This window comes from Panthera uncia (genome assembly GCF_023721935.1).
Source record: "Panthera uncia isolate 11264 chromosome A3 unlocalized genomic scaffold, Puncia_PCG_1.0 HiC_scaffold_11, whole genome shotgun sequence".
NCBI classification, from domain to species: domain Eukaryota; kingdom Metazoa; phylum Chordata; class Mammalia; order Carnivora; family Felidae; genus Panthera; species Panthera uncia.
In genome coordinates, this window is record NW_026057578.1 from 4532977 (window position 1) to 4554833 (window position 21857).

The 21857-nt window shown below is 60.1% G+C and overlaps 1 protein-coding gene across 1 annotated transcript in view; it reads right to left on the reverse strand.

Moving 5' to 3' along the window:
* Positions 1–399: 399 nt before the first annotated feature.
* NPEPL1 (aminopeptidase like 1) overlaps positions 400–21857 on the reverse strand; it is a 23100-nt gene continuing 1642 nt past the window's right edge. The window contains exons 3-13 of the mRNA XM_049650555.1: positions 21239–21424; positions 20622–20792; positions 16270–16359; positions 15732–15813; positions 13231–13373; positions 7184–7261; positions 3977–4077; positions 2903–3026; positions 2421–2597; positions 1783–1893; positions 400–1268 (exon numbers count right to left, since the gene is read on the reverse strand). Coding sequence (XP_049506512.1) covers positions 1110–1268; positions 1783–1893; positions 2421–2597; positions 2903–3026; positions 3977–4077; positions 7184–7261; positions 13231–13373; positions 15732–15813; positions 16270–16359; positions 20622–20792; positions 21239–21424 — 1422 coding nt within the window. The 3' untranslated portion in view covers positions 400–1109. The remainder of the gene's footprint in view (positions 1269–1782; positions 1894–2420; positions 2598–2902; positions 3027–3976; positions 4078–7183; positions 7262–13230; positions 13374–15731; positions 15814–16269; positions 16360–20621; positions 20793–21238; positions 21425–21857) is intronic.

Below are 21857 nucleotides of genomic sequence, written 5' to 3' on the forward strand. Positions count from 1 at the left end.
GCCAGGTGGTGCCAGAGTCCCCGATGACTTCCTCTGGGCTCAGGCAGCCCACCGGGGTAGAGCATAAAAGGGGACAAAGGTCCTGCCTCACCTGCCACACAGGGTGCTGGTGGGGGGAGGGAGTCTCCTGACAGCCTGTCCTTCAGCACCTATGATCGACTCAGTATGGTACTCGCCTCGTGATGTACGTAGGGCGAGCACAGCCCTCCCTGCAGACCACAGGACCATGGGAGAGTCCCAGAAAGCCCCAGGGGCCTCCCGTTGGGAGTCCACACCGTGAAACCTCAGAAAACCAACCAGCCTGGGCTGTGCGGGCACCGACCCAGGACTCTGGCCCCACCCCCGTCCTCTTCCCACACCCCGGGGCTCTCGTCGGCCAGAGCGAGGTTGCCGCACTGCATCTCGATGCTGGATACCGGTTTTTGAGAAGGTGGGAGGGCCGGGAGCCTCAGAGCCACGGGCAGGCCTCAGGGTGGGTTTCCCAACCAGGGTGAGAGAAAGACGAGGCAGAGACACAGGTGTAATGTGATGCGGCCATATTTACTTCACCCTCCAGGGACTCCTAAGGGCCCAGAGGCTCCTCTTGCTTCCGTAAAATTGGGTCCCTGAAACAAGTTACTTCCATCCTTTCAAAGGGGTGGGCTGCCTGGAGGCAGCGGCTGCCCTGGCTGGAGCACAGCCTGGGCTCTCCATGACGTGGATGCCATGTGAGGGGGCTGGGGGCCAAGGATAAGGCCACGGGCACCCCCTGTGGGCACTGAGCAGGGACAGGAGGCCCAAAGGCCACCTGGCCAAGGCGGCAGGGTCATCTGTGCATCCCGGAGCCTCAAGGTCGTGCGTGCGGAGGCCCCTGCAGGGAGGAGAGTGTGCAGAAGCCGGCAGGAGGCCTGGCAGGTAACTCAAACAGCCGCAAGCCCCAGCGCCCCCCCGGGCCATCCCCCAGACCCTGAGCTGTCTTAACGAAGGAGCTGTTTCTATCACTGTGACAACTAAAGATAAAAACAAACCAAAGCCTATCTTAAGGTATAATCTTCCAATTGCTTAAAATTAATCAGTGCAAAGTGAGGTAAAGAGCCTTGTGTCACAAGGGGGCCGGGGAGCGGCCGGCCTCACACGAGCCTGCGCCTCTTGGAGTCCCTCTCCGCGTCGGCCTCCGGGGCATCCGCTTCACAGCCAAGTGGGGACACCAGGTTCAGCAGAGGGTCCTCAGAGGCCCGGCCGAAGAGTGCCAGCAGGAGAGCCACGCCGAAGCCCGTGGCACGCTCCCCCTGTGGGCAAAGGGCAGGCTGGAAACCCTCCGCCAGGCTGAGCCAGACCCCCTCGGCAAGCCCACCCGTGCAGGAAGGGGTTCCCGGGCCAGGGCGAGGGCGTCCACCCCCCGCTCGGCCCGTGGCCCCCCTCCTGCCACCCTGCCACACTCAGAGCCGAGTCAGGCGGTGGGATGGCTCTTTGCCCTCTGGCCCCGACCCCCGGGGTCTTCTTGGGGGGGATAAAGGGTGAGCCGAAGGCCCGGGGTCTCCAGCCGAGGAGAAGGGCCGTGCGCAGCAGCCACTCTATTTCCGGGGATGAGGAGACCAGAGACCAGGGGCACGGCTGGCCGAGGTCGGGCCACAGGCAGTGTGACCCTCCACATAGAAATGCTGCTGATGAGCTCAGCCCGGAGACAGAGAGGGGTTCTGGGTGCACGAGAGGGTGGGAGTGGCCAGGCCGGCGTGCGGTATGTGCAGGTGGGGGTCTGGGGGGCAGGCGGGGAGAGGACACCCCGGGGGAGCCTGGACTCACGGCGTGCACGGGCGCAGCGATGTCCAGGTGGACCCAAACCCCAGGCCAGTCAAAGCCAATGTGTGAGGCGATGAAAAGGCCAGCACAGGAGCTGGGGCTGTTGTCCCGGTCCTAGGGGGACAGAAGGATAAACGGTGACCTTTCTGCTGCCAGCAGCGGGGGTGTGGGGGAGGGGCTCCACCAAAGCGAGTTCAGGGTTCACTCGGACCCGCTGAGGATGCCCCCCCCCAACCATGCCCCCTGGACCACATCTTCCTCAGCCACTGCCTCCCCTGGTGTCTGCACGAGGGGGCTTGGGGTGCAGGGGTGCCCAGAGTGAGGGACTGCAGAGAGGGACCCCAAGGGCTTTGCGCGTGTGTGGATTAAGGGTTCTGCCTTCACCCCGGGGAGCTGCGGAGCCAGCGAAAGAGCTGATGGAGGAGGCAGACCCCAGAGCGGGGAGGGAACTTCTGGCACGGACCCGAGGCAGGGCGACCAGGGAGAGGTGCATACCGCGTTCCAGATGCTGCCACCCTGAGCACGGATCTGGGGCCCACCTGGGGGGCCCTTGTCCACACTGCTGCTGGGTCCTGGGGTCACCTGGGCCTCGGTCTGCCCCACCCCACCTGGCCGGGCGGCGGGGAGGACCGCACACCTACCGCCACGGAGTTCTTCATGTCAGCTACGGCCGAGGTGAACTCGCTGAAGTGCAGCTCGGGGCAGTAGACCAGTGGGTGCACCAGGTCTCCGCACCTCGTCCCAGCCTTCACGCAGGCCGCCTCCCACTCCGCGCTGTTGGTGAGCACCGCAGCGTGGTACTTGCCCGTGGCAATGCCCTGGGAGGGTGGCCGGGGCAGAGGGAGGGGCGGAGCGCAGGGGAGCGGCCACGCGCGGGAGAGCAGGGGCCCGGGGCGCACACAGAAGCCAAGAGGGGCAGCGAGGAGCAAAGAAAGAAAGAACCGGGAGCCACGTGAGCCGCCAGGGAGGACGGTTCCTAAGCTGTCCTGACGCTGGGACCCAGCCCATGGGCCTTGCCACCTGCCTCCCACTGGGTGCCAGGGACGAGCTCCCAACCTCCCCCTGGGCTGTGAGGACGGGGCGGGGCGGGGGGGGGATAGCACCAGGAGTCGAGGTGGCCCACCTGCGCTCCGGTCAGCGTGGCTATGTCCAGGATGATGTCCGCACCCAGGTCCTTGCAGGCGTAGGACACCCCATCCGCCAGGACCAGCCTGCCCTCAGCGTCAGTGTTGTTGATTTCCACAGTCCTGGGATGCCGCAGAGACCCCTGCTCAGGGACGGTGCTCCCTGGGGCACTGGGACAGAGTCCCTTTGGAACTGGGGGGACCCCATTAGAGCCCGCTTCCCTCCCCGGAAGGCAGGGCCGCTCCCACCCCTACAGCGATGTAACGCCAGGGTCAGTCCCACCCCACTGCTCTCCAGCTGTGAGCCAGGGAACCCCACGCAGCCCCCTGTGCCTTGGTTTCTTCGTCCGTAAGATGGGAGAACAGGGTTGTGCGGGTAGCCTGACGTGCACTGGGCCAGCCCTGGGCCCACACAGCCTGGCACTAGGTAAACACAAAAGGGGGAGCCCCTCCGGGGGTCACCCTACAGACAGGCGCCCGTGTACGGGGCGGTGAGCAGACTCTCCTACTGCGAATCTAGACCACCTGCTCCTTCAGCTGCTGCCCACTGACTTCTCAGTGTGTCCTTTGCAACTGGGAAGCAGTTCGAGGGCCGATCCCAAGGGGGAAGTGCAGGGAGAGCCCTCAAGTAGGAGGTCTGGAGGTGGAGTGGGGGGTGGGGTTGGGACAGGGCTCCAGGCACACAAAGAACTTTAAGCCTAAAGGTTGGGAAGGGCGCATCCCCCTAAGGCAGGGTGGATCCTGAGCCAGGCACCCTGAGGGAGCCCAACACCTCATCTAGCGATGTGACCCGCCACCTGCCCCCGGACCCCTGGGAGCAAGCAGCCTGCTGGCCAGGGGCTCCTGTGACAGGGCGTCCTCCCCACAGGATGTGCCTCTGGCTGGAGAAGCAGGGTGAAATCTGCCTCCAGGACGGCCGTGGGTCAGGGCTGACCAGCCTGGCCCTGGCAAGGAGAGCCCCCCCCCCCCCACCACCACGAGGTCCAGCAAGAGAGCCCCTCCCCGCCCCCCACGAGGTCCAGCAGGGCCCACATGCCCAGAGGGCAGCCAGGGGGTGAAGGAACCAGCCTTACTTTCCTGAGTACAGCAGGTGGATATCGTCTGGCCTCGTAGCGTTGGGACCCACTGAGTTCTCGGCCAAGCAGAACACAGCGTGGAGGTTGTCTTTGAAACCCTGCAGGGAACATGGGCAGAGGCTCCAGTCACACCGGCTAGCAGTGCGTGGAACAGACAGAACTGGCCAGAGTTTTCTGACCCCTGTGGACAGCAGACAGACGGAGCCCCGGGGAGCAGAGAGCACTGTCCCGTCACTCCCAGGCAGTCCTGGCTGCACCCCATCTGGGAGAGTCTCGCCACCCCTGTCAGAGCCCACGCAATTCGAGAATGAGCCCGGGAGCGGGGCTGCGGGCTTTCCTCCTGGCTCTCCCACTTACCCAGGGCACGAGCCGGGCAGGTGGCTCAGCCCCTGCCTCCCGTCCACAAAGCATGGTCGGCGATCAATGTCTCCCACTGCACAAACCCTCTGAGCTCTGCATCGGTGTACAAGAGCAAGCTACACACAGATGCGCGCATGGGGGGTTGGGGAGAGCTTGCCTCGCCCAAGTTTCGGCGTGAAGTTAGTTTTCTGATGCCAAAGCGTGACGTGTGCACGAGGACAAACGTGCACAGAACAGGCTGAGTCAGTTTCTGCCCCACACGGGCCCTGAGCCTGCCCCAGAAAACCCCTCGCCTGGGGGGCAGCTGGGGCTCTCCGGAGCAGGTGTCACGCTACAGGTGCCGAACCCCCATCGAAGGTAAACGCGGGCCTGTGGCAGGCAGGGGCCGTGTCACCGGGCCGGGACAGCGTGGAGCCTGAACCCAAAACACGGTGCCTGGGGAGGGCACCCCACTCATGTCCTGGGGCCGAAACCGTGGGGCGGCCCGTCGGCTCGAAGACCCCGAAGCAGCTGGGACCACACTCACGGCCAGGCTGTGTGAGGATGAGCGTTCGCGGCTTCCAGAGTCTCGGTCCCCGCCCCCCCGCCCCGCCCGCTCAGAGCTCCCCCTGAGACCCCTAACCACGGACGTCCGCCCAGCACGTGGGGCCTGCGGCCTGGCTGTGCCCCCGTCTCCAGCTGTCCTCGTCCCCGTGGGAGTGAGGGGCTGGGATCAAGTCAAGTGTGACAACGTGCGGCCTCGAGACAACAGGGTGGCCCCAGGGGCTCCGAAGCTAGAGAAATGGATCCCGCTGCGGAGGGAGGGGGGGCCCTGAAGTCTTCCCGGAGGGAACCATGTTGGGTCTGGGCCCGGAGAGGAGTCTGCACAGCAGGACAGCAGGGCGGTGCGGAGAGACCACGGCCCCCAACTTGACCCTGTTGGGTGCCCTCCCACCCAGTTTCGCGTTCAGAAGGTCTGGTGTGCTGCTGCTTCTGGTGTGGGGTCCCCACGGGGAAGGCCAGCTTAGAGGTGCTGAGGGCCTTGGGCTCGTATTACCGGGCACTGGGGAGCGGGGTGAGACACATGGGTCTTGGGATCCCCGGGGGCCGGGGGGACTGAAAACCCGCAGGCGGCCGAGGTTTGAGGTTCTCAGGCCGCGGGCCACGGCCTAGAGGCTCCACCCTCAACCCCAGTTTTTGTGGGCCTCGATGTGAGCCACAAAATACGTAATGGTGATGCTGGCTTATAACCCACAGGGTGAACTAAGAATCTGCACATCCATAAGTGGGAACAAAGTGTTGAATGAATAAGTAACCCGGGGAGGGGAGCACTGTTTCCCCCAGAGAACCCCCCCCCCCCCACCCACTGCCAAGGGGATGTCTGCTCGTCTCGGGCAACGGGCTGGACTCCTGACCAGCCGGAATTGGAAACTCTGCCAAGACGTTTTTGTTTTTGTTTTCATTTGAAGGAGAAAGAAAGTCTGGTATGTGGTGAGGTGAAGGCCGGGCCCCATAGAAGGAGCCTGAAGGAGGTGAGCCGCCATGGCAGTCGGGGCACCCCATGCCTCTGTTGAACAAACACTTTTTATGGCGTGGGGACTTTAGGCTCCGAAGGACATCACCTGAGGCCTCCCTGGAGTCCGTCCTTCCTCTCATTTTAGAGCCTCTGGCCTCTGATGGGTGCAGACCAGCCAGGATGAGGTGATGCACCCGTAAGAGTGGCTGCCTGTGTGCCTGGGGACGAGGCCTCGATGCCCGGGAACACCTGAGGGGCCTGTGCTCTCGGGGGTGGCCTCCTGAACGGCCTTCAACAGGTGGGTGCCTGCCACATCCTCGGGGCAGACGCAGGAGGAACAGCCACAGCCGGCTGGTCCCTTGGTCAGGAATCTGGTTCCAATGGTTGGGCTCCGTGAGGCTGCACGTGTCCCGGACGGGAAGATCTCCCACTTGGCGGGTGAGCTGGGCTCAGTGACCTCAGTTGTACGGGGTGGGGGGGGGGGCGCTGGGGGCCCCTCTGCTCCCCCGGATGTCTCTGCTCAAAGCGGTCACCCAGGCTATTCCCGAGGCAGATCCAGTCCCATTCTACCTGGTCATGGCTCACCAATGCCAGCTGGGCACCCCCCCCAGACCCCTACCCTGACCCCAGGCCCTGAGAGTGGGCAGGCAGGCCGGGTGGGGCGGCTCCAGAGCGGCCCTCCCCATCCCAGAGGGCAGTCCTGCTCCTGGGCGTGAGGGACCCAGATGGCCCATCTCTCTGTGGAGAGAGTGGCCCCGGGTCCCCACCGGCTCAGACAGCACTCTCATGATGTGACCCACAGATGGGTCGTGGCAGGAGGGGCACCCAGGAAGGCCGGTGCTCATGAGCTCGGCACAGGGCCCTGTCCGTGCCATGTGGTTTTAGGTCGGGCTTCTTCACAGAACACACGCTCATGGGGCGCCTGACATAAGCCAGACCCTGAGTGGTGGGCATGGGTGGACACACTCAGGAAAAGGCAATATGCCCAGGCAGACATGCCCCTCAGGCAGAGGTGACACTCTATGGGGAGGTGGCACTCAGGACAGGTGACACTCAGGCAGAAGTGACACTCTCAGGACAAATGACACTCTCAGGAGAGGTGACACTCAGGTAGAGGTACTCTCAGGACAGGTGACACTCAGGACAGGTGACACTCTATGGAGAGGTGGCACTCAGGACAGGTGACACTCAGGCAGAGGAGCCCCAGCAGCAGGCAGGAAGCCCCCGCAGAGCAGGGAGAGAGGTGTCGAGCTGTGGGGTCTCAGGGGTGGGGGGATGGGGGAGGAAAGCAAGCCCGCCCCCAGGGAGTCCCCCTCCTCGAGGACTGCAGACGGTGGGGCCACACTCACCTGCTTGATGGCAGCTCTGAAGGCCCCCAGCACAGCTGCAGCACCCCCACAGTCCCTCTTCATCCCCGGCATGGTGGTCTGGAGGGGGCACAAAGGGGCCAGGACAGCAGTGAGCACGAGTGGGTGCTGGCCTGCCATCAGCAGTGCCCCACCCCTGCCTGGCACACTAGGACCCCAGAGCGGCTCCCTCAGACCTGTAGGACCTGGTGCCAGGCCCCCTGAGCTCACACAGAATCCAAGAAACCCCCCCCCCCCCCCCCCCCCCCCGCCGGTCACGCAGCTGTTCCCCACAAGCGATGGGACATAATGGCCAAAGGGGATGGGTCTGGACCCTTTTGCCGGAGCGGAGCTTTGGGGGTCACCTGATGAACCAGAGGTGGGAGGGAGGGGAGCCGGGGAGCTGCCCAGACCCGCCACGTGGGCCGTGGCCTGGCTCCTACGACCCGGCCACCCACCCCCAGGCTGCCAAGTTCCCCTGGGGTCTGTCTGCAACAGCTGTCTCTGTCCGTGTCTCTGCCCAATTTTTGAGGAAGAAGCTGAGGTCTGGGGCCTCCGAGGCTTGCTTGAGGTGTCCGGGCAGGGCTGCTGGGCTGTGGGGCAGGCTTCCCTGTACCTGTCACCACCTGGCCCCAGCTCCCTCTGCTCCCCGACATCAATGTCTCCAACAATGCGCTCAGGTTAACGCGAACTCTTCCCCAAGGTCACTGTCACCAGTCCCCAACCCCACCGCCCGCTCTGTCGACATCTAACGGGGAGGCGGGGGGGGGGGGGGGTGTGCCAGGCACAGGTGCCCTCATGCTGCAGAAGTAACTGTGAGAAACTGTGATTTCTCTACAAACCGGCTGAGAGCGGTTACACGTTTTTCCATTTGATGGGCTCCCAGCTCTAATTGACAAGTTCATACTTTAAATTCGCAACAGGCCATCAGATGCAGGATCTGGGTCGGAAACGTACCGGGTGATTTTTTTGAACCTTTATCGGATTACACAAGACTCAGGTTTTAATGGAAAGCATTTTTAGACATAAACTGAGCTGCTTTTACAATTAAGTTGAGTGAAGATGACCCGGCTAGCACTATTGAAAATAAGCTGTCTCTTTGACCTAATCGGCGAGAAAGCACAGGATTGTTTAAACGGAAAAACCGGGGCCTCAGATCTGGAATCAAACCACTCGCAAAACGGCCCGCACAGGATAGCTCCAGATGGTCTCTGAAATTGTGTCTCCCTGTCACCAGGGCGGCCTCCCGACCACAGACAAGGAGCACCAGGCGGCAAATGCACCTCAATTGACTGCGTGAGCTTTGCAGACCGTCCCCCACCGCGTTCTTCCTGGTTTTAGAAAAGAGATGCTTCCCAGAGTAGCAGGAAGATGTCATCCGCCCGGGACACTCATGGGGCTGTCACACGATGTGGCAAAGCAACATTGGGCCGCGGCCACGACACGGACCGCCGCGGGACTCGCCTCCGTCCCACAGAGAAACATGGCGGGGCCAGCTCCCTTGTCACCTCGCCGATGCAGATACATGATTAACTTTTCCAAGTCTCCACCGCCGAGTGTAGCTGTTTTCCATGTTCCATGTGATGGAATGGAAGGTGCGTGCGGAGCGGTCCTGTTCTCGCCAGACGCTCGCCGGGCGGTCAGGGCCGGGGCTGGGGACGGTCGCCGAGTTCTCTGCTCGGCTAGAGAACTGCGCTCCTGAACACCGAGCTTGACTCAAGGAACCACTGACGTGTGCCGGTTTATTCAGACTTAGGTGTCTGGCAGATGTTTTCTTTTTTTTTTTTTTAATTTTTATTTATTATTGAGAGAGACAGAGTGCGAGCGGGGGTGGGGCAGGGAGAGGGGGAGACACAGAATCCGAAGCAGGCTCCAGGCTCCGAGCTGTCAGCACAGAGCCCGACGCGGGGCTTGAACCCACAAACCGCGAGATCACGACCTGAGCTGAAGTCGGACGCTTAACCGACTGAGCCACCCAGGCGCCCCATGGCAGATGTTTTCTTAAAAAAGAACAAAGTGAAACTCTCACTTCCAGAAGAGCCGACAGTAGTCGCTGCCGGTGGTAAAATCTGAGCTTTCAAGCAAAAATAATGATTTTGAAAAACTTGTATCTGTCTCTGTGACAGCTTCTTAATAGCGATTTTTAAAAATGAGATGGATGGTGGGACCAAGTGTGGCTTTTAAAAATATCGTATGTTGGGGCACCTGGGTGGTTCACTTGGCTGAACGTCTGACTCTTGGTTTTGGCTCAGGTCATGGTCTCACCGTTTGTGGGTTTGAGCCCCGCATCGGGTTCTGTGCTGACAGTGTGGAGCCTGCTCGGGATTCTCTCACTCTGTCTCTCTGTACCCCTCCCCTGCTCACTCTCCATCTCTCTCTCTCAAATAAATGAATAAACATTTCTTTAAAATTTTTTAGAAATACAACGACATGGGTGGTGGAACCAAGTGTGACTTTTTAAAATAGTATATGTTGTGTCAAAATTCGGAGGTTCTGCATAACTCCGGGGACAGTGTCTTCTGAATGCCCATGCATGATGCCACAAGATCATGCAGAGTTCGAGGCAGACCGTAATAACAGAGTGCACAGAGACACTGCCACGGTTTCTGATCCCGCACGAGCGCTAAGCTTACAGACGCTCTCCCTCGACGAGTTTTGGTGTAATAATAGCAAAGAAAAATGCCCTTGGGTGTTTGTAATGGGCACTAAAATATTTCTCCCTTTTCCAACTACAAAATGAGTGAGGCCAGACTTTCTTTTTATATTTCAACTAAAACAACAGATCACGATAGACTAAATGCAGAGGCAGCTACAAGATCATGGCTGCCTTCTAGTAAGGCAGACGCGAACGAGACTGGCAAAATGTCACATAATGCCACTCTTCTCAATGACTTCTTTTCATTTGGGGAAATGCAGCTATTTTCGTAAAATATTTACATGAACATGCAATGGGTTTACACTGTTACTTTAAAATAAACAACGATCTCTCCCCAATTTTAATTTCTAGTAGGGTAAGTATCAACCGACATCACTCTTCTAAAAGAATCTCCTTAGGATCAATACTTTTTGAGAGGGGAAGGGGTTCTGAGACTAACACATTTGAGACCTAAATTCACACTGATCCTGATTTACCTTTGAAGTCTTTGGAGACAGTGCCCCCAGCAACGTATGCCTCATTCTTCAGCAGCCCCTGCTTCTCACTCTGGCCCTCCACCAAACCAGCATCCCAAATAAGCATCTGATCCCAGGAGAAAGGAGCTTGCAATTCTCCCCGCTGGCACTGAGCTGCCTCCAGGGCAAGAGCCAGTGTCACGGCTGAGAGACATGGTCTTTGGAGTCTGAAAATAATAATTTACAGACTAAAAGTCGGTTTGCCTGTTGTCATCAGTGGTAAAATATTTCTCCCGAAAAATCCGTGGCTTGAAGTGAGTTTTAATCGTGTCAAATAAAAGGTTTGAACCCACCCATGGTAATTACGTGTCCTTTTAGAAACCTCATTCTACATGGATGCTAATAACTGCCAGGTGCACAGCTGGCCTGACCAGGACAGACTCCGCGACGTGCCTTCCACCAGAGAACGGAGGTGGGGTCGGCACCCACGGTGCCACGCGTCCTGCCCACAACCGTGGGCTCCAAGCGAACCCAAGAGTGCAGGGAGCCTGGGACTTTCAGCCTCCCGCCGTCTATGGGAACCACCGGACTTGTTTAAAACGTTTTCACTCCGCAGATCTTTGAAGGCCGCTAGACTCCATCTCGAAGGGCTGAAAACATGGACAATATCACAATTCCTGGGGTTTCGTGGGAAATGGGGTATCTGTGTATTGACCGCTTCATGCAAGAGAAACTCTTGAAAATTAAAATTAATCGTGGTTTTGGACCGATTTGGACCAACCACGAGTGAAGACAGTCTCACAAATCTGGTACCTCTGTCCAGGCAACGGACATAAAGATGTGGAAAAGATCACTTTGGATAAAATCCCAGACAAATCTGCAGAAGCGAAGGCCTGAAAACAGACACCGTCATGCTAACATCTGTTACCACGACAGACCACAAGGGAGACACATGCTATTTTCTGTCTAAAACATCATGTTAGTGTTATTTAAAAGTGTCGATGTATTACTGTCTTCTTTACATGTACTGTAATATTTATCCCTTTATTTATCAAAAAAAACCTTTTTAATGTTTATTTATTTCTGAGACACAGAGAGACAGAGCATGAGTGGGGGAGGGGCAGAGAGAGGGGGAGACACAGAATCCGAAGCAGGCTCCGGGCTCTGAGCTGTCAGCACAGAGCCCGACGCGGGGCTCGAACTCACAAACTGTGAGATCATGACCCGAACTGAAGTCGGTCGCTCAACCGAATGAGCCACCCAGGCGCCCCTACACTTTGTTTATTTTCAAGTAATCTCTACACCCAGCACGGGGCTCGACCTCACAGCTCCGAGATCAACAGTCACACGCTTCACCCACTGAGCCAGTCAAGCGGCCCTATAATACTTCAATTTTTTACTGGCATGATAATACATATGGAAGGTGTTTGTTTTTTTTAACCTTTATTATTGGATCATTTCTTGATTAGTTTTGAAAATAATGCTGTTTACAGGAGGAGGGACGTTACCAAAAAACCAAAAAACAAAAAACAGGGGCGCCTGGGGGGCTTAGTCGGTTAAGTGTCCGACTCAGGCTCAGGTCACGATCTCACGGCTCCTGGGTTCGAGCCCCATGTCGGGCAGGGCCTGGAGCCCGCTTCGGATTCTGTGTCTCCCTCTCTCTCTCTGCCCCTCTCCCGCTCGGGCTCTGTCTCCGTCTCTCAAAAACAAATGTTAAAAAAAAAAAAAAAAGGCCATCCACTCTGGGTACCAAATGCACTAGACGGACTAGCGGTCGGTGCGAAGGGCAGCACACAGCCGCTAACCGAAATAGCGCCCAGCACTGGGGTTCAGGTCAGAAAGCGTCGCAGCAGCGGTGAACCCCACCGTGCGCGCCTCATCCGAGGGGCGGCGCCTCCCGGCTCCAGCCAGTGCTGCCAGGGGGAGACAGAGGACCCGTCCCGCCAGTTCCGCTGAGTTTACCAAAGGTCGAATAGCCAGCCTTCTGTGACAATCTTCCTGTTTTGTACACGTTGGTAACTCACTCAGATTATAGACCGGCGCTTGGGCCAACAGGACACATCTGCGAGCCCCGCCGGCTGCCAGCTCTCCGTGTCTGCTCGGCGTGAGCTTGGCCTGTCCCGTCTCTTCTAAAGCGTCCTCTCTGGGAAGGTTGGCTCTCCTTTTCCAGGTCTCCCGGGGCACCGATTTCACATGCCTGCTCCTTCCCAGGCCTTCTGGGTCTTGGCGCTGGAGGGCCCAGCCCAGGCCGGGTGCCCAGTAGTTGCTCAATGCGCGTGTGTGACGTGAGCAGATGAAGACGTGTCCCTCCTCCTCTTCCTGGTGCCACCTCGCCTCGCGGTGCACAGCAGGCCTGAACGCGCCGGGTGTGGAGGAAGGAGACGGAGCCACGACGGGTGCCCAGGCCTCCGGACACGGCCACGCCTGAAGGCCGCCCACAGGACAGACTTCTGAGACCTGGCCTCACCAGAACACCTGCAGGCGGCTTGCCTGGGGATCCAAACCCCTCCGGCCTTCTCCAGGGGGCCTATCCTCCGCACAGGCTCGCCCAGACCCCCACTAAGCGTTCTGTGGAAACCCTGGATGGTCGTGGGGACAGTGGGCACCACCCCACGCCCTTCTTTTCAGATGGACCACCGATTCCTTAAACCTTGCCTCCTTGGGTTAGTTTTCCAGCCTTTTCATTGTTTCTGCAGCTTTTCTCTGGATCCCGTCCAGATTTTTTTGTTTGAAGTGTGGACACGAAACCGTCTCCCCCTCAGAAGAGGAATCAGCCCGGCCGATTCTTCCCGAACTTGGCTCCCCAGAGGCACGCCCCAAGGCCAAGGTCCCAGAAACCTCGCTTGCTGCCTTCCTCCGGTGCCCCTGAGAGGTGATGGGCCTGCCTACAACCCTCCTCCCCCCGGGCCCTGTCCAAGCGCTGGCCCCCGGCACCTCACCTTCCCTTTGATGCTGAGACCCCCGGTGTCGTAGACGATCCCTTTGCCCACCCACGCAATGGTCTGGGTGGCTCCTTCTGGGGTGTGGCTGAGGACGGCAAGTGCGGGGGGGTGCAGGGCGGCTTTGCCAACACCGTAGATTCCTACAGAAAGCACGGGGGCAGGGTCAGTTGGGCTCGGGTCGAACTGAGCAGAGACCTCCCAGCAGCAGCCCCCCCTCCCCCTCCCCCAGAAACACCAGCTCTCTCCCAGGAAACAGCCGCTGGCATGTGGATATTTCTCCCGGAGCATGTGCAGTCCTAGCCCGAGCGACCTGCCCCCTCTCCTGCCCCCTGGCCAGCGTGGGATTGGGAATGCAAATTAGTTCCAAAGCTCGGGGCTGCAAATGAATTCTATGCGAAGTATCGTTAGGCAAAAAAAAAAAAAAAAAAAAAAAAAAAAAAATCCACTGAGGGGAAAAAAACCTGTATCATTCCCAGAAAGAAAAGAACACGATTGCAGAATGAAATGATTTTTGGATAACGCTTCAAGGCCACTCCAGCCCACGCTCATTCTCCCACCCCGAGCCCTCCACCCTTTCCAAGCTCACTCCCACCACAGCCTCGCTGCAGCCATGCCATTTCCTATCTTCTCAAGAAAGCCTGTCGTGGGCAGAGACCATGCCTCGAAGTCCCCCAGGAACCGGACTGAACAATCATGAAAACCAAGACGACAGCTGATAATGGCTGCCGGACAAACTCCTACACATCCTGTAAGACCTGCTGCAAACGTCCTCTCCTCTGTGAAGATTCTTCCCCGAGAGGAGCAGCCTCTCCCTCCACCTGTGTGGATGGTTTACGAGTCTTGTGGTGGGCACCTCCAAGAGAGCCCCCTGGGCCCCTCACCTCTGGGCGTTCTTGAGCACGTGGGGCCCCTCCCGCTATGTGTGGACAGAACCTCAGGTCCCACTTGTTCTGGATACAGCAGAAGTGACGAGATACCACTTCCGAGACTGGGTTACAAAAAGAGACCTTGGCTCTTCCTCGCCTGTTCGTGCTTCCTCGCCCAGAAACCGTGCTTTGAGGGGAACAGCTGCCGCCTGTGAGCTCTGCTTGAGGAGAGGCCCTCGTGACAAGGGACAGCCAGCAAAGACCCGAGGCCCGGTGACAGAGAGCACATCATCGGCCCCGGTCGAGCCTTCAGATGATGGCCGACCCAGTCAACATGTTGGGTCTCTGCCCAGGAGAGACCCTGCACCCAGCACCCGGCTCAACCATGCCCGATTCCCTGCCCACAGGACCGTGTGGCCCTTCCTTCTGGAATCATTTGTTTGGCAGCCACATATCAAGAGTACAGTGCCCCTCCCCCAGCGAGACTGAGAGGACCTTGTCCTAGTGCCTGGGGGGCGGGGAGGATGGGCCTGGCCGCTAGGAAAGGCCCTCTGAGAAGGTGGCTTCCACTCAAGGTGTGCAGGGTATGATGGCCCTGCCATGACAGCATCTCGGGGAAGTACTCAGAGAAAGAGAGCTGTAAAGATGAGGCCCTAATGCTGGGAATGCGAGCTGGTGCGGCCCCTCTGGAAACAGGATGGAGGGTCCTCCAAAAACTAAAAATAGAACTACCCTACGACCCAGCAATTGCACTACTAGGCGTTTATCCACGAGATACAGGGGTGCCGTTTCCAAGGGACACGTGCACCCCCGTGTTTACAGCAGCACGATCAACAGTAGCCAAAGTAGGGAAAGAGCCCAAATGTCCATCGATGGATGAATGGAGAAAGAAGATGTGGTCTATATACACAATGGAGTATCACTCGGCAGTCAAAAAGAATGAAATCTTGCCATTGGCAACTTCGTGGATGGAACTGGAGGGTATTATGCTAAGTGAAATTAGTCAGAGAAAGACAAAAATCCTATGACTTCACTCGTATGAGGACTTTAAGAGACAAAACCGAGGAACATAAGGGAAGGGAAACAAAAATCATATAAAAACAGGGAGGGGGACGAAACAGAAGAGACTCACAAATATGGAGAACAAACTGAGGGCTGCTGGAGGGGCTGTGGGAGGGGGGAGGGGCCAAATGGGGGAGGGGCACTGAGGCATCTACTCCTGAAACCATCGTCGCACTAGATGCTAACTTGGATGTAAATTAAAAAAAAAAAATTAAAAAAAAAAAAAAAAGACGAGGCACTGATGCGAACGTGGGCCTGTGCACTCGAGGAGCAGAAAGGTCCTGCTGAGCTGGCCCAGGGAGCCAGGACAGTAGCCTTTGTGGACAGGGAGCAGGCCACGGAAGGACTCGGACACCGTGGCTTCCAGAATCCAAACCAGAACCTGAATCAGTGCCTCATTTCTCCCCCAGAGACGGTCCGCTTCCCAGGGTCTGGCCTTGGGGTTGGACGCAGGCTGGCCTCTTTCAGGGGAAGCTTGAAGCGACCCAGGGTGCCAACCACCGCCACCCTCGCCCCCCAGCACCCAGGACCGGCCTGAGGCCACGGCCTTCGAGGCCCAGCTCTACCCACCTCCAAATCCTCTCATCTTCAGCTCCTCATCCCGGATGATCGTTGGGGTGATCCCCAGGTCTTTTCCAACTTTCTTAATCTCCTGGACACGATCATGGAAAAAGCAACACAAAGACACGTGAAAACGGCTTCAATCAGGACGAGGCCGTGGCTCTGGGCCAGGGATGAGCCGACGCCCGCGTGGCGGAGGGGAGCCAGGGCCCCAGCTCTCTCGGCTTTGGGCGTGATCAAATCCAGGACAGAAGGCCCAGCCTCCAAACTACAACTTCCTGCAGGTTCACGGCTGCAGTCCTGCAGAGGGGCCTCACGGAGGAGGCTCTGTCCCCCATCCGCCCTCTGCCGAGGCCTGCTGGCCCCTCGCAGCTGGATGGACAGCAGGACCCCGTCCACAGCCGCCCCACGCTTCCTTGGGCGAGGTGCAGTGACTACGGACACCGTCCCCTCCGGCCTCGGGTTTCCTCTGGTTTCCTCGGGGTCCACCAATGCTTCTCCCACCCTGGCCCCACCTTGGCACGACTGACTCCCCTGGGCCACGAACCTCGAGGAACGTGTCTGTGTTCATCTCATTACATGGAGTGTCCACAATACGGGCAGCCAGCCGCACGCCTTCCGTGGCGTTTGTTAAACACTGGGGAAGAAAACCAGAGGCTGTCACCGGGGACCTGGGACCAGGCAGCAAAGGCTGTCCCTCCCTCTCTGTTCCCCCAGGGACCAAAGGCACCGGCAGCACCGAGGGGAGGTTTCGGGGCTGCTGACAGGGCCTCGAGGGGCAGGTCACGCTGCCCGCTGTTGCTCTCCAGTGCCTGTGACCCATCCAGCAGCCTTCAGAAAGTTCAGCGCGACTCTGTACCTCGCCTCCAACACAGATGACACAATAGCCCTGCAGCCTGGCGTCCCGGCCGGCCGTCAGTGGGACCCACCTTCCTTGCCAAGACTCCTCTGCTGCTTACCCCCTCATCCTGGGGGCAGGCGGCCCCTGGGCCTGGCCCTGAGCACACGCTGGGCATCCCCGCCCCTGGCACCTGCCAATCCCACGTCCCCTGCTGGGGAGAAGTGCTGTCCTTTGCTCCTGACTGAACGAACGTCTGCGTCGCCCCCAGACTGGTACCTCGAGGCCCTAACCTCCAACGTGATGCTATTAGGAAGTCTTTGAGAGGGGATCAGGTTGCCATGAGGTTGGGAGGGTGGGGCCCCACCGTGGGAGTAGAGTCCTCAGTAGGAAGAGGGAGGGCGTGGCGAGAAGGTGACCACCTACCAATCAGGAAGTCTCCACCACACCCCACCCTGACCTCAGACATCCGGCCCCACAACTGTGAGGAATACCTATCTGTAAAGACGCCACCCATGGCCTGTTGCGGCCTGAGCTGTAATACACCCTCCCCTCTCCTCTGGTCAAGGCCCTGGCCATCCTTTGTGGTGCCTCTTGAAGGCCGTGTCCCCCGGAAGCTTCTCTGGACCTTCCCAAAAGAGTAAAAGTATTCTTTGTCCTGCGCCCCTGGACCCGCTGGCCCTCCTTCCAGCCCTCCAGCCATCAGGGTGGCGTTTTTCTCACCTGAGCCCCAGGTGAATGTGTCACAGACTCCCTGCCCTGTCTTCCTGGCCATCCAATGCCACACCACTCTGGGCACGGGGTCCCCGGGCACGGGGTCCCCACCCTGCCTCGTGCGGCTCACACGTTGGCCCAGAGCCCAGGAGGGAGCAGGGACCCGACACCGTCCACCAAACTCAGCCCGGCACGGGGGACGCCCTCTAGACGGGTCTCTGTGCTCCGATGCGGACGCTGCCCGCCCCCGCCACCAGCCACCCCTCCAGGCCCTGCCTCTAACTTCTGCCAAGAGCATCTGTCCTGCTCTCGCTTTAACACCGACCCTGGAAGTTCTTTGCCTTCTCGTTCATCTCCACCTGGCTGCCGCCCACGGCGCCCCCTGCCCCACCCCGCGCCCCCCACCACCACCCCATGCTTCAGACACTGGGCTGGCCGGCTGCCTCCATCAGCGCGCAGGGAAAGGGCATGATCAGAAGAGCGACGGCACAGGTGCAGCGGGGGTACAGACAGCTGGAGCGTGTCATTGCCCTCCCCAGCCTCACAGCGTCGGGGAGGCCAGGCTCGGGGGCGACGGCACCTGCCCAGCCACCTCCTAGGCCCTGCCGAATGGCTCAGAGAGCTCCTGCCATCCCCAGGTAATTACACCCCAAAGCCTCAAAGGCAGAGACGCAGGACCGGACAGCTCAGATAGGAGATGTGACCGTGTGGTCCCCGCCGCCTGACAGCGGGCTCTCCTCTGGGAGGCCGAGGGTCCCTGTCCGCGGCTGTCGCGGAGACCATTGCTCATCTGTGACGCAGCCCGGGGCTGCTGTCTGGGAAGCGCGTCAGTGCCCCAGGACTCGTCTCGAAGGAGGCCAGGCGCTCGGCCAGCAGGCCTCCGTGAGCTCAGATCTCCTGGTGCGGCGTGGCCGGGCGAGAGGGCCGACGGCACCTGCGGGGGAGGCCGGGGAGGCTCCGGGTGCCCTCCGGCACCCCAGAGCCTCGTGAAGAGCCTGCGCCTCCTCGTGCCTCAGCCTCCCCATCACAAAAGCAGGATCAAGCGTTCATTCATTCATTCATTCATTTCATTCCACCCACGTTTCTGGGAGCTCCCGCTGTGCGGCAGGCTCCACACTAAACCCTGGGAATTTGAACGTGTCCACGGTACTCCGGTCCAGCAGAAAATCGCAACACCCCACTCGGTTAAATGCTACAGGGGAGGAGAGGCCACAGGAGCCCGGACGGGAAGAGGACCTGGAGGGGAGTCGAGGGGGGCCCCAGAGTATAGAAAGGGCCACACGGGTTATCAGAAGCTCCTGTGCTCATGATCCAAGACAGACGGGACAGAGGACTGACAGACGGTGGCCGCGGTTAAGACCTGGCTCTGCCCCTTGCTGGTGGGGCCCCCTTAAGTCACCTGATGTTGCAAAGCCTCAGTTTACCCAGCTCTACAATGGGATTAAGGACAGGCCCCAAGACAGGCTGTCGAGAGGATTAAGCACGGGTGTGCGTGCGCTAAGAGCAGTTCCTGCTACCTGACAAGCCCTGGAAAACTCTGCGCTTACGCGGCCAGAGGAAGGACGAGCGTCTGGGGGCAGCAAGACCAGCGAGGAGGCTGCTGCAATGGTCCAGGAGAGCAGCGGGGTGCGGGGGCGGGGGGGGGGGGAGCCCCGGGGGGGGGGGGGGGGCAAGGGGCCCGGGGGGGGGGGGGGGGGGGGGGGGGGGGGGGGGGGGTTCCCCGTGGCAGTGGGCAGAGCAAGGTGCCCTGGACGGGGGTCAAGGAGACCCACCAGCCCAGCGGCCCTCGTCACGGGTCGGGCTGTGCTGGGGCCACAGACCGGAAGCTTCTGGAAGCTTCCATCCCAACGTGGGGCACAGAGGCTGAGCAAAGATGAATCACACGAGGTGGGATGGTGCTCGCACTCAGCAGGCAGAGGGCCTGACTGTGAGGGAGGCCATGTCAGCCAGATGGCCAGGCCCCCGCCCCGGGGGGAAGGGACGAGGGCAGAATCTGGACTGAGACCAGGCAGGTCCAGAGCAGGAAGGACCTGGACAGGGAAGCTGAGGAGGAGGTAGGAGCCTGGCAGGGCATAGGCCCAGCAGGAAGTCAGCCCACCGGGCCGGCAGGGAGGGAGGGAGAAGTGCTCGGAGGAGTCGGGGAGGGGGGGAGGGGGGGTCCAGGGTGCTGCTCAGGCTCGCAGCCCCGGGGTCTGGTGGAGAGAGGCCCGAACTCCAAAGGGATCCCCGCAGCTACAGGGGAAGGTGGTCATCGGTGCCCGTCTGAGGGATGAGCTCACAGGCCTACGGGAACCCAGAGATGGGAATGCCAGACGGTCGGGAAAGGGATAAAGATATGGCTGTGGGCCGCAGGGGACGCGGGAAGGAGGCACGACTCCTGGGTGGGGCAGACCCTTCCAGGAGGGATGACAAACGGGATGACAAAGGTCCCAGTCCGGCAGACAGGGCCCTTAAAAAAACAATGTCAGGAAGTGGGGTGGAAACTCCACTCGGTGGGCTGAGGGGGAAAAGGGAGTTCAGAAAGGCAAAACAATGAGCCCGTGTGTTTTCAACGTCTGGAGATGAATGGAAGGAAAGGAAAGGAGCTGTTACGAGACAGTGGAGATGGAAGCATGGCCTCTCCTCCTGGAGCAGAGAATCCAGGTGGAGGGTGAGGGGTGCTGGCCTGGGACAGAAGTGAAGGGTGGGGGTGGGAAGCACAGCCCGGTCTGGCCGGGGACGAGGAGGGTGAGGCCACGGGACGGTCGCCACGGGAAAGGAACCCAACCCCCACACAAGGACTTCTGACTTAGCATCTCTCCCAGCCTTGCCTCACCTCAAAAAAGGATTATCCTGCGGGCGCCTGGGTGCCTCAGTCGGTGAAGCATCCGACTTTTGATTTCCGCTCGGGTCATGATCTCAGGGTTTGTGGGATCGAGCCGGGAGTTCCGGCTCCACACTGGGCGTGGGGCCTGCTTGGGATTCTCTCTTTCCCCCTCTCTCTGCCCCTCCCCCATCTCAAGAATAAATAAACTTTATAAAGAAAAAAGGATTCTTCTGAAGATCCAATGCAATCACGCGGACAGGATTCTTAGTATGAAATGTGAAAGTGCCTGGCACTGGTTAGGTGCTTGGTAAATACAGGTCGAACAGACTGAATCCTGAAAAGGAAGCCCACCCAGAGAGGGGGCAGCTGCCTGGCTCTGGAAAGGCCTCGGGGGCCTTCTGGGAAATTGCTGCAGCAGCCCAGCGCCATATCACCCCCCCCCCACGGAGGTGGGGGAGACACAGAGCTCCCCAACTCCCCTTCCAGCTGCCCCCAGCTCGCACAGGCCCAGGGGACACAGCCCGAGCCTGCAGACACCCACTTGCAAAGTGGACACCTCCACTGGCCCGTTGTCTTGTCCCACCAGGAAAAACTCCACCGTGACTGTCTTCTTCTCCGTGCGTCTCGAGGCCCCCGAGCGGTGGGTGAAGAGGGGGAAGGCCCGGGCCAGGGCGCACGCGGAGGCGAAGGCGTCCGACCGCTCGCACACCATCTGCGGCACAGAGAGGCAGAGCCGTGAGGAGGGGCAAACCCACGGGGACTGCACTCAGGCAGTGCTGGGGCCTCGAAGCTGGGCCAGAGGCCACTGTGGGTACAATCTGGACAGAGGGGCCCCAACACAGCCACCGCGCAGGGGCCTGCCCGGAGCCACTTCCTCACTGCGTGAGAAAGGGACACGTCGGCCACCAGATGTGGACCGTCTCCGAGACAGGAGAGGAGGACGCCGAGGGGAATGGGTTCAGGAGTCTCAGATTTGCCACCGAAAATGATCTGGGGTAAATGGCCTAGTCTCTGTGACCTCAGCTTCCCTTCTGTGAGCAGGGGTTACAGTGTCCTGGGTTGTGGCCTCATGTCCACCTGGGAGGTACCGCGAGCCTGGGTGCCCAGCAGGCATGACACACGCTCCCCGATGGTAGGCGGATGGCCTCCGGCACTCACCAGGATGCACCGATGGGTCCCGGGCGGCAGGCAGGTCCGCACAAGTCGGGTGACGAAGTGGGCAGCGGAAGGGCTGTTGTGCCGGCTCACCCTGGAGGGCAGGGCGGCCACGGTGGCATAGTTCAGGTAGAGGGGACAGCTGTCCGTGGGGTTGGGGTTGAGCGTGCTTAGCGCGGCCTGCCAGAGCTGGATCAGAAGGGGAGAGACAAGAGACAGACACCAGACTTCAAACAGCCCGCATGCCGGGAGCCCGGCCCTGCATGCGGGCGCTTGCGTCGCCAAAAGGGCCCTTTTGCAGCTTCCCCGGGGCACCCACGATCCGTAATTAAGATGTGTGGCATCTCGCTGGAGCTAAGCGTGCGTGCGTGCGTGTGTGTGTGTGTGTGTGTGTCTGCTGGCACGATTCCACCCTTGTGGGATTACACGCTGGGGATTTAAAAGGCCGGCGTGGGGGCCGCCTGGCTTCGAGCTGCCAGCCCGCACCGGGGTGGGCCCGGCCAGGTGCCGCCGCGAGGACTTCCGGAAGCGGGCGGCCGGCTCCTCCCCCGCGGGGCCGCGCGCGCCCCTCGAAGGCGGCGGCGCCCTGGAGGCGGCTCCCGGGGCGGGGGGAGGGGGGGCG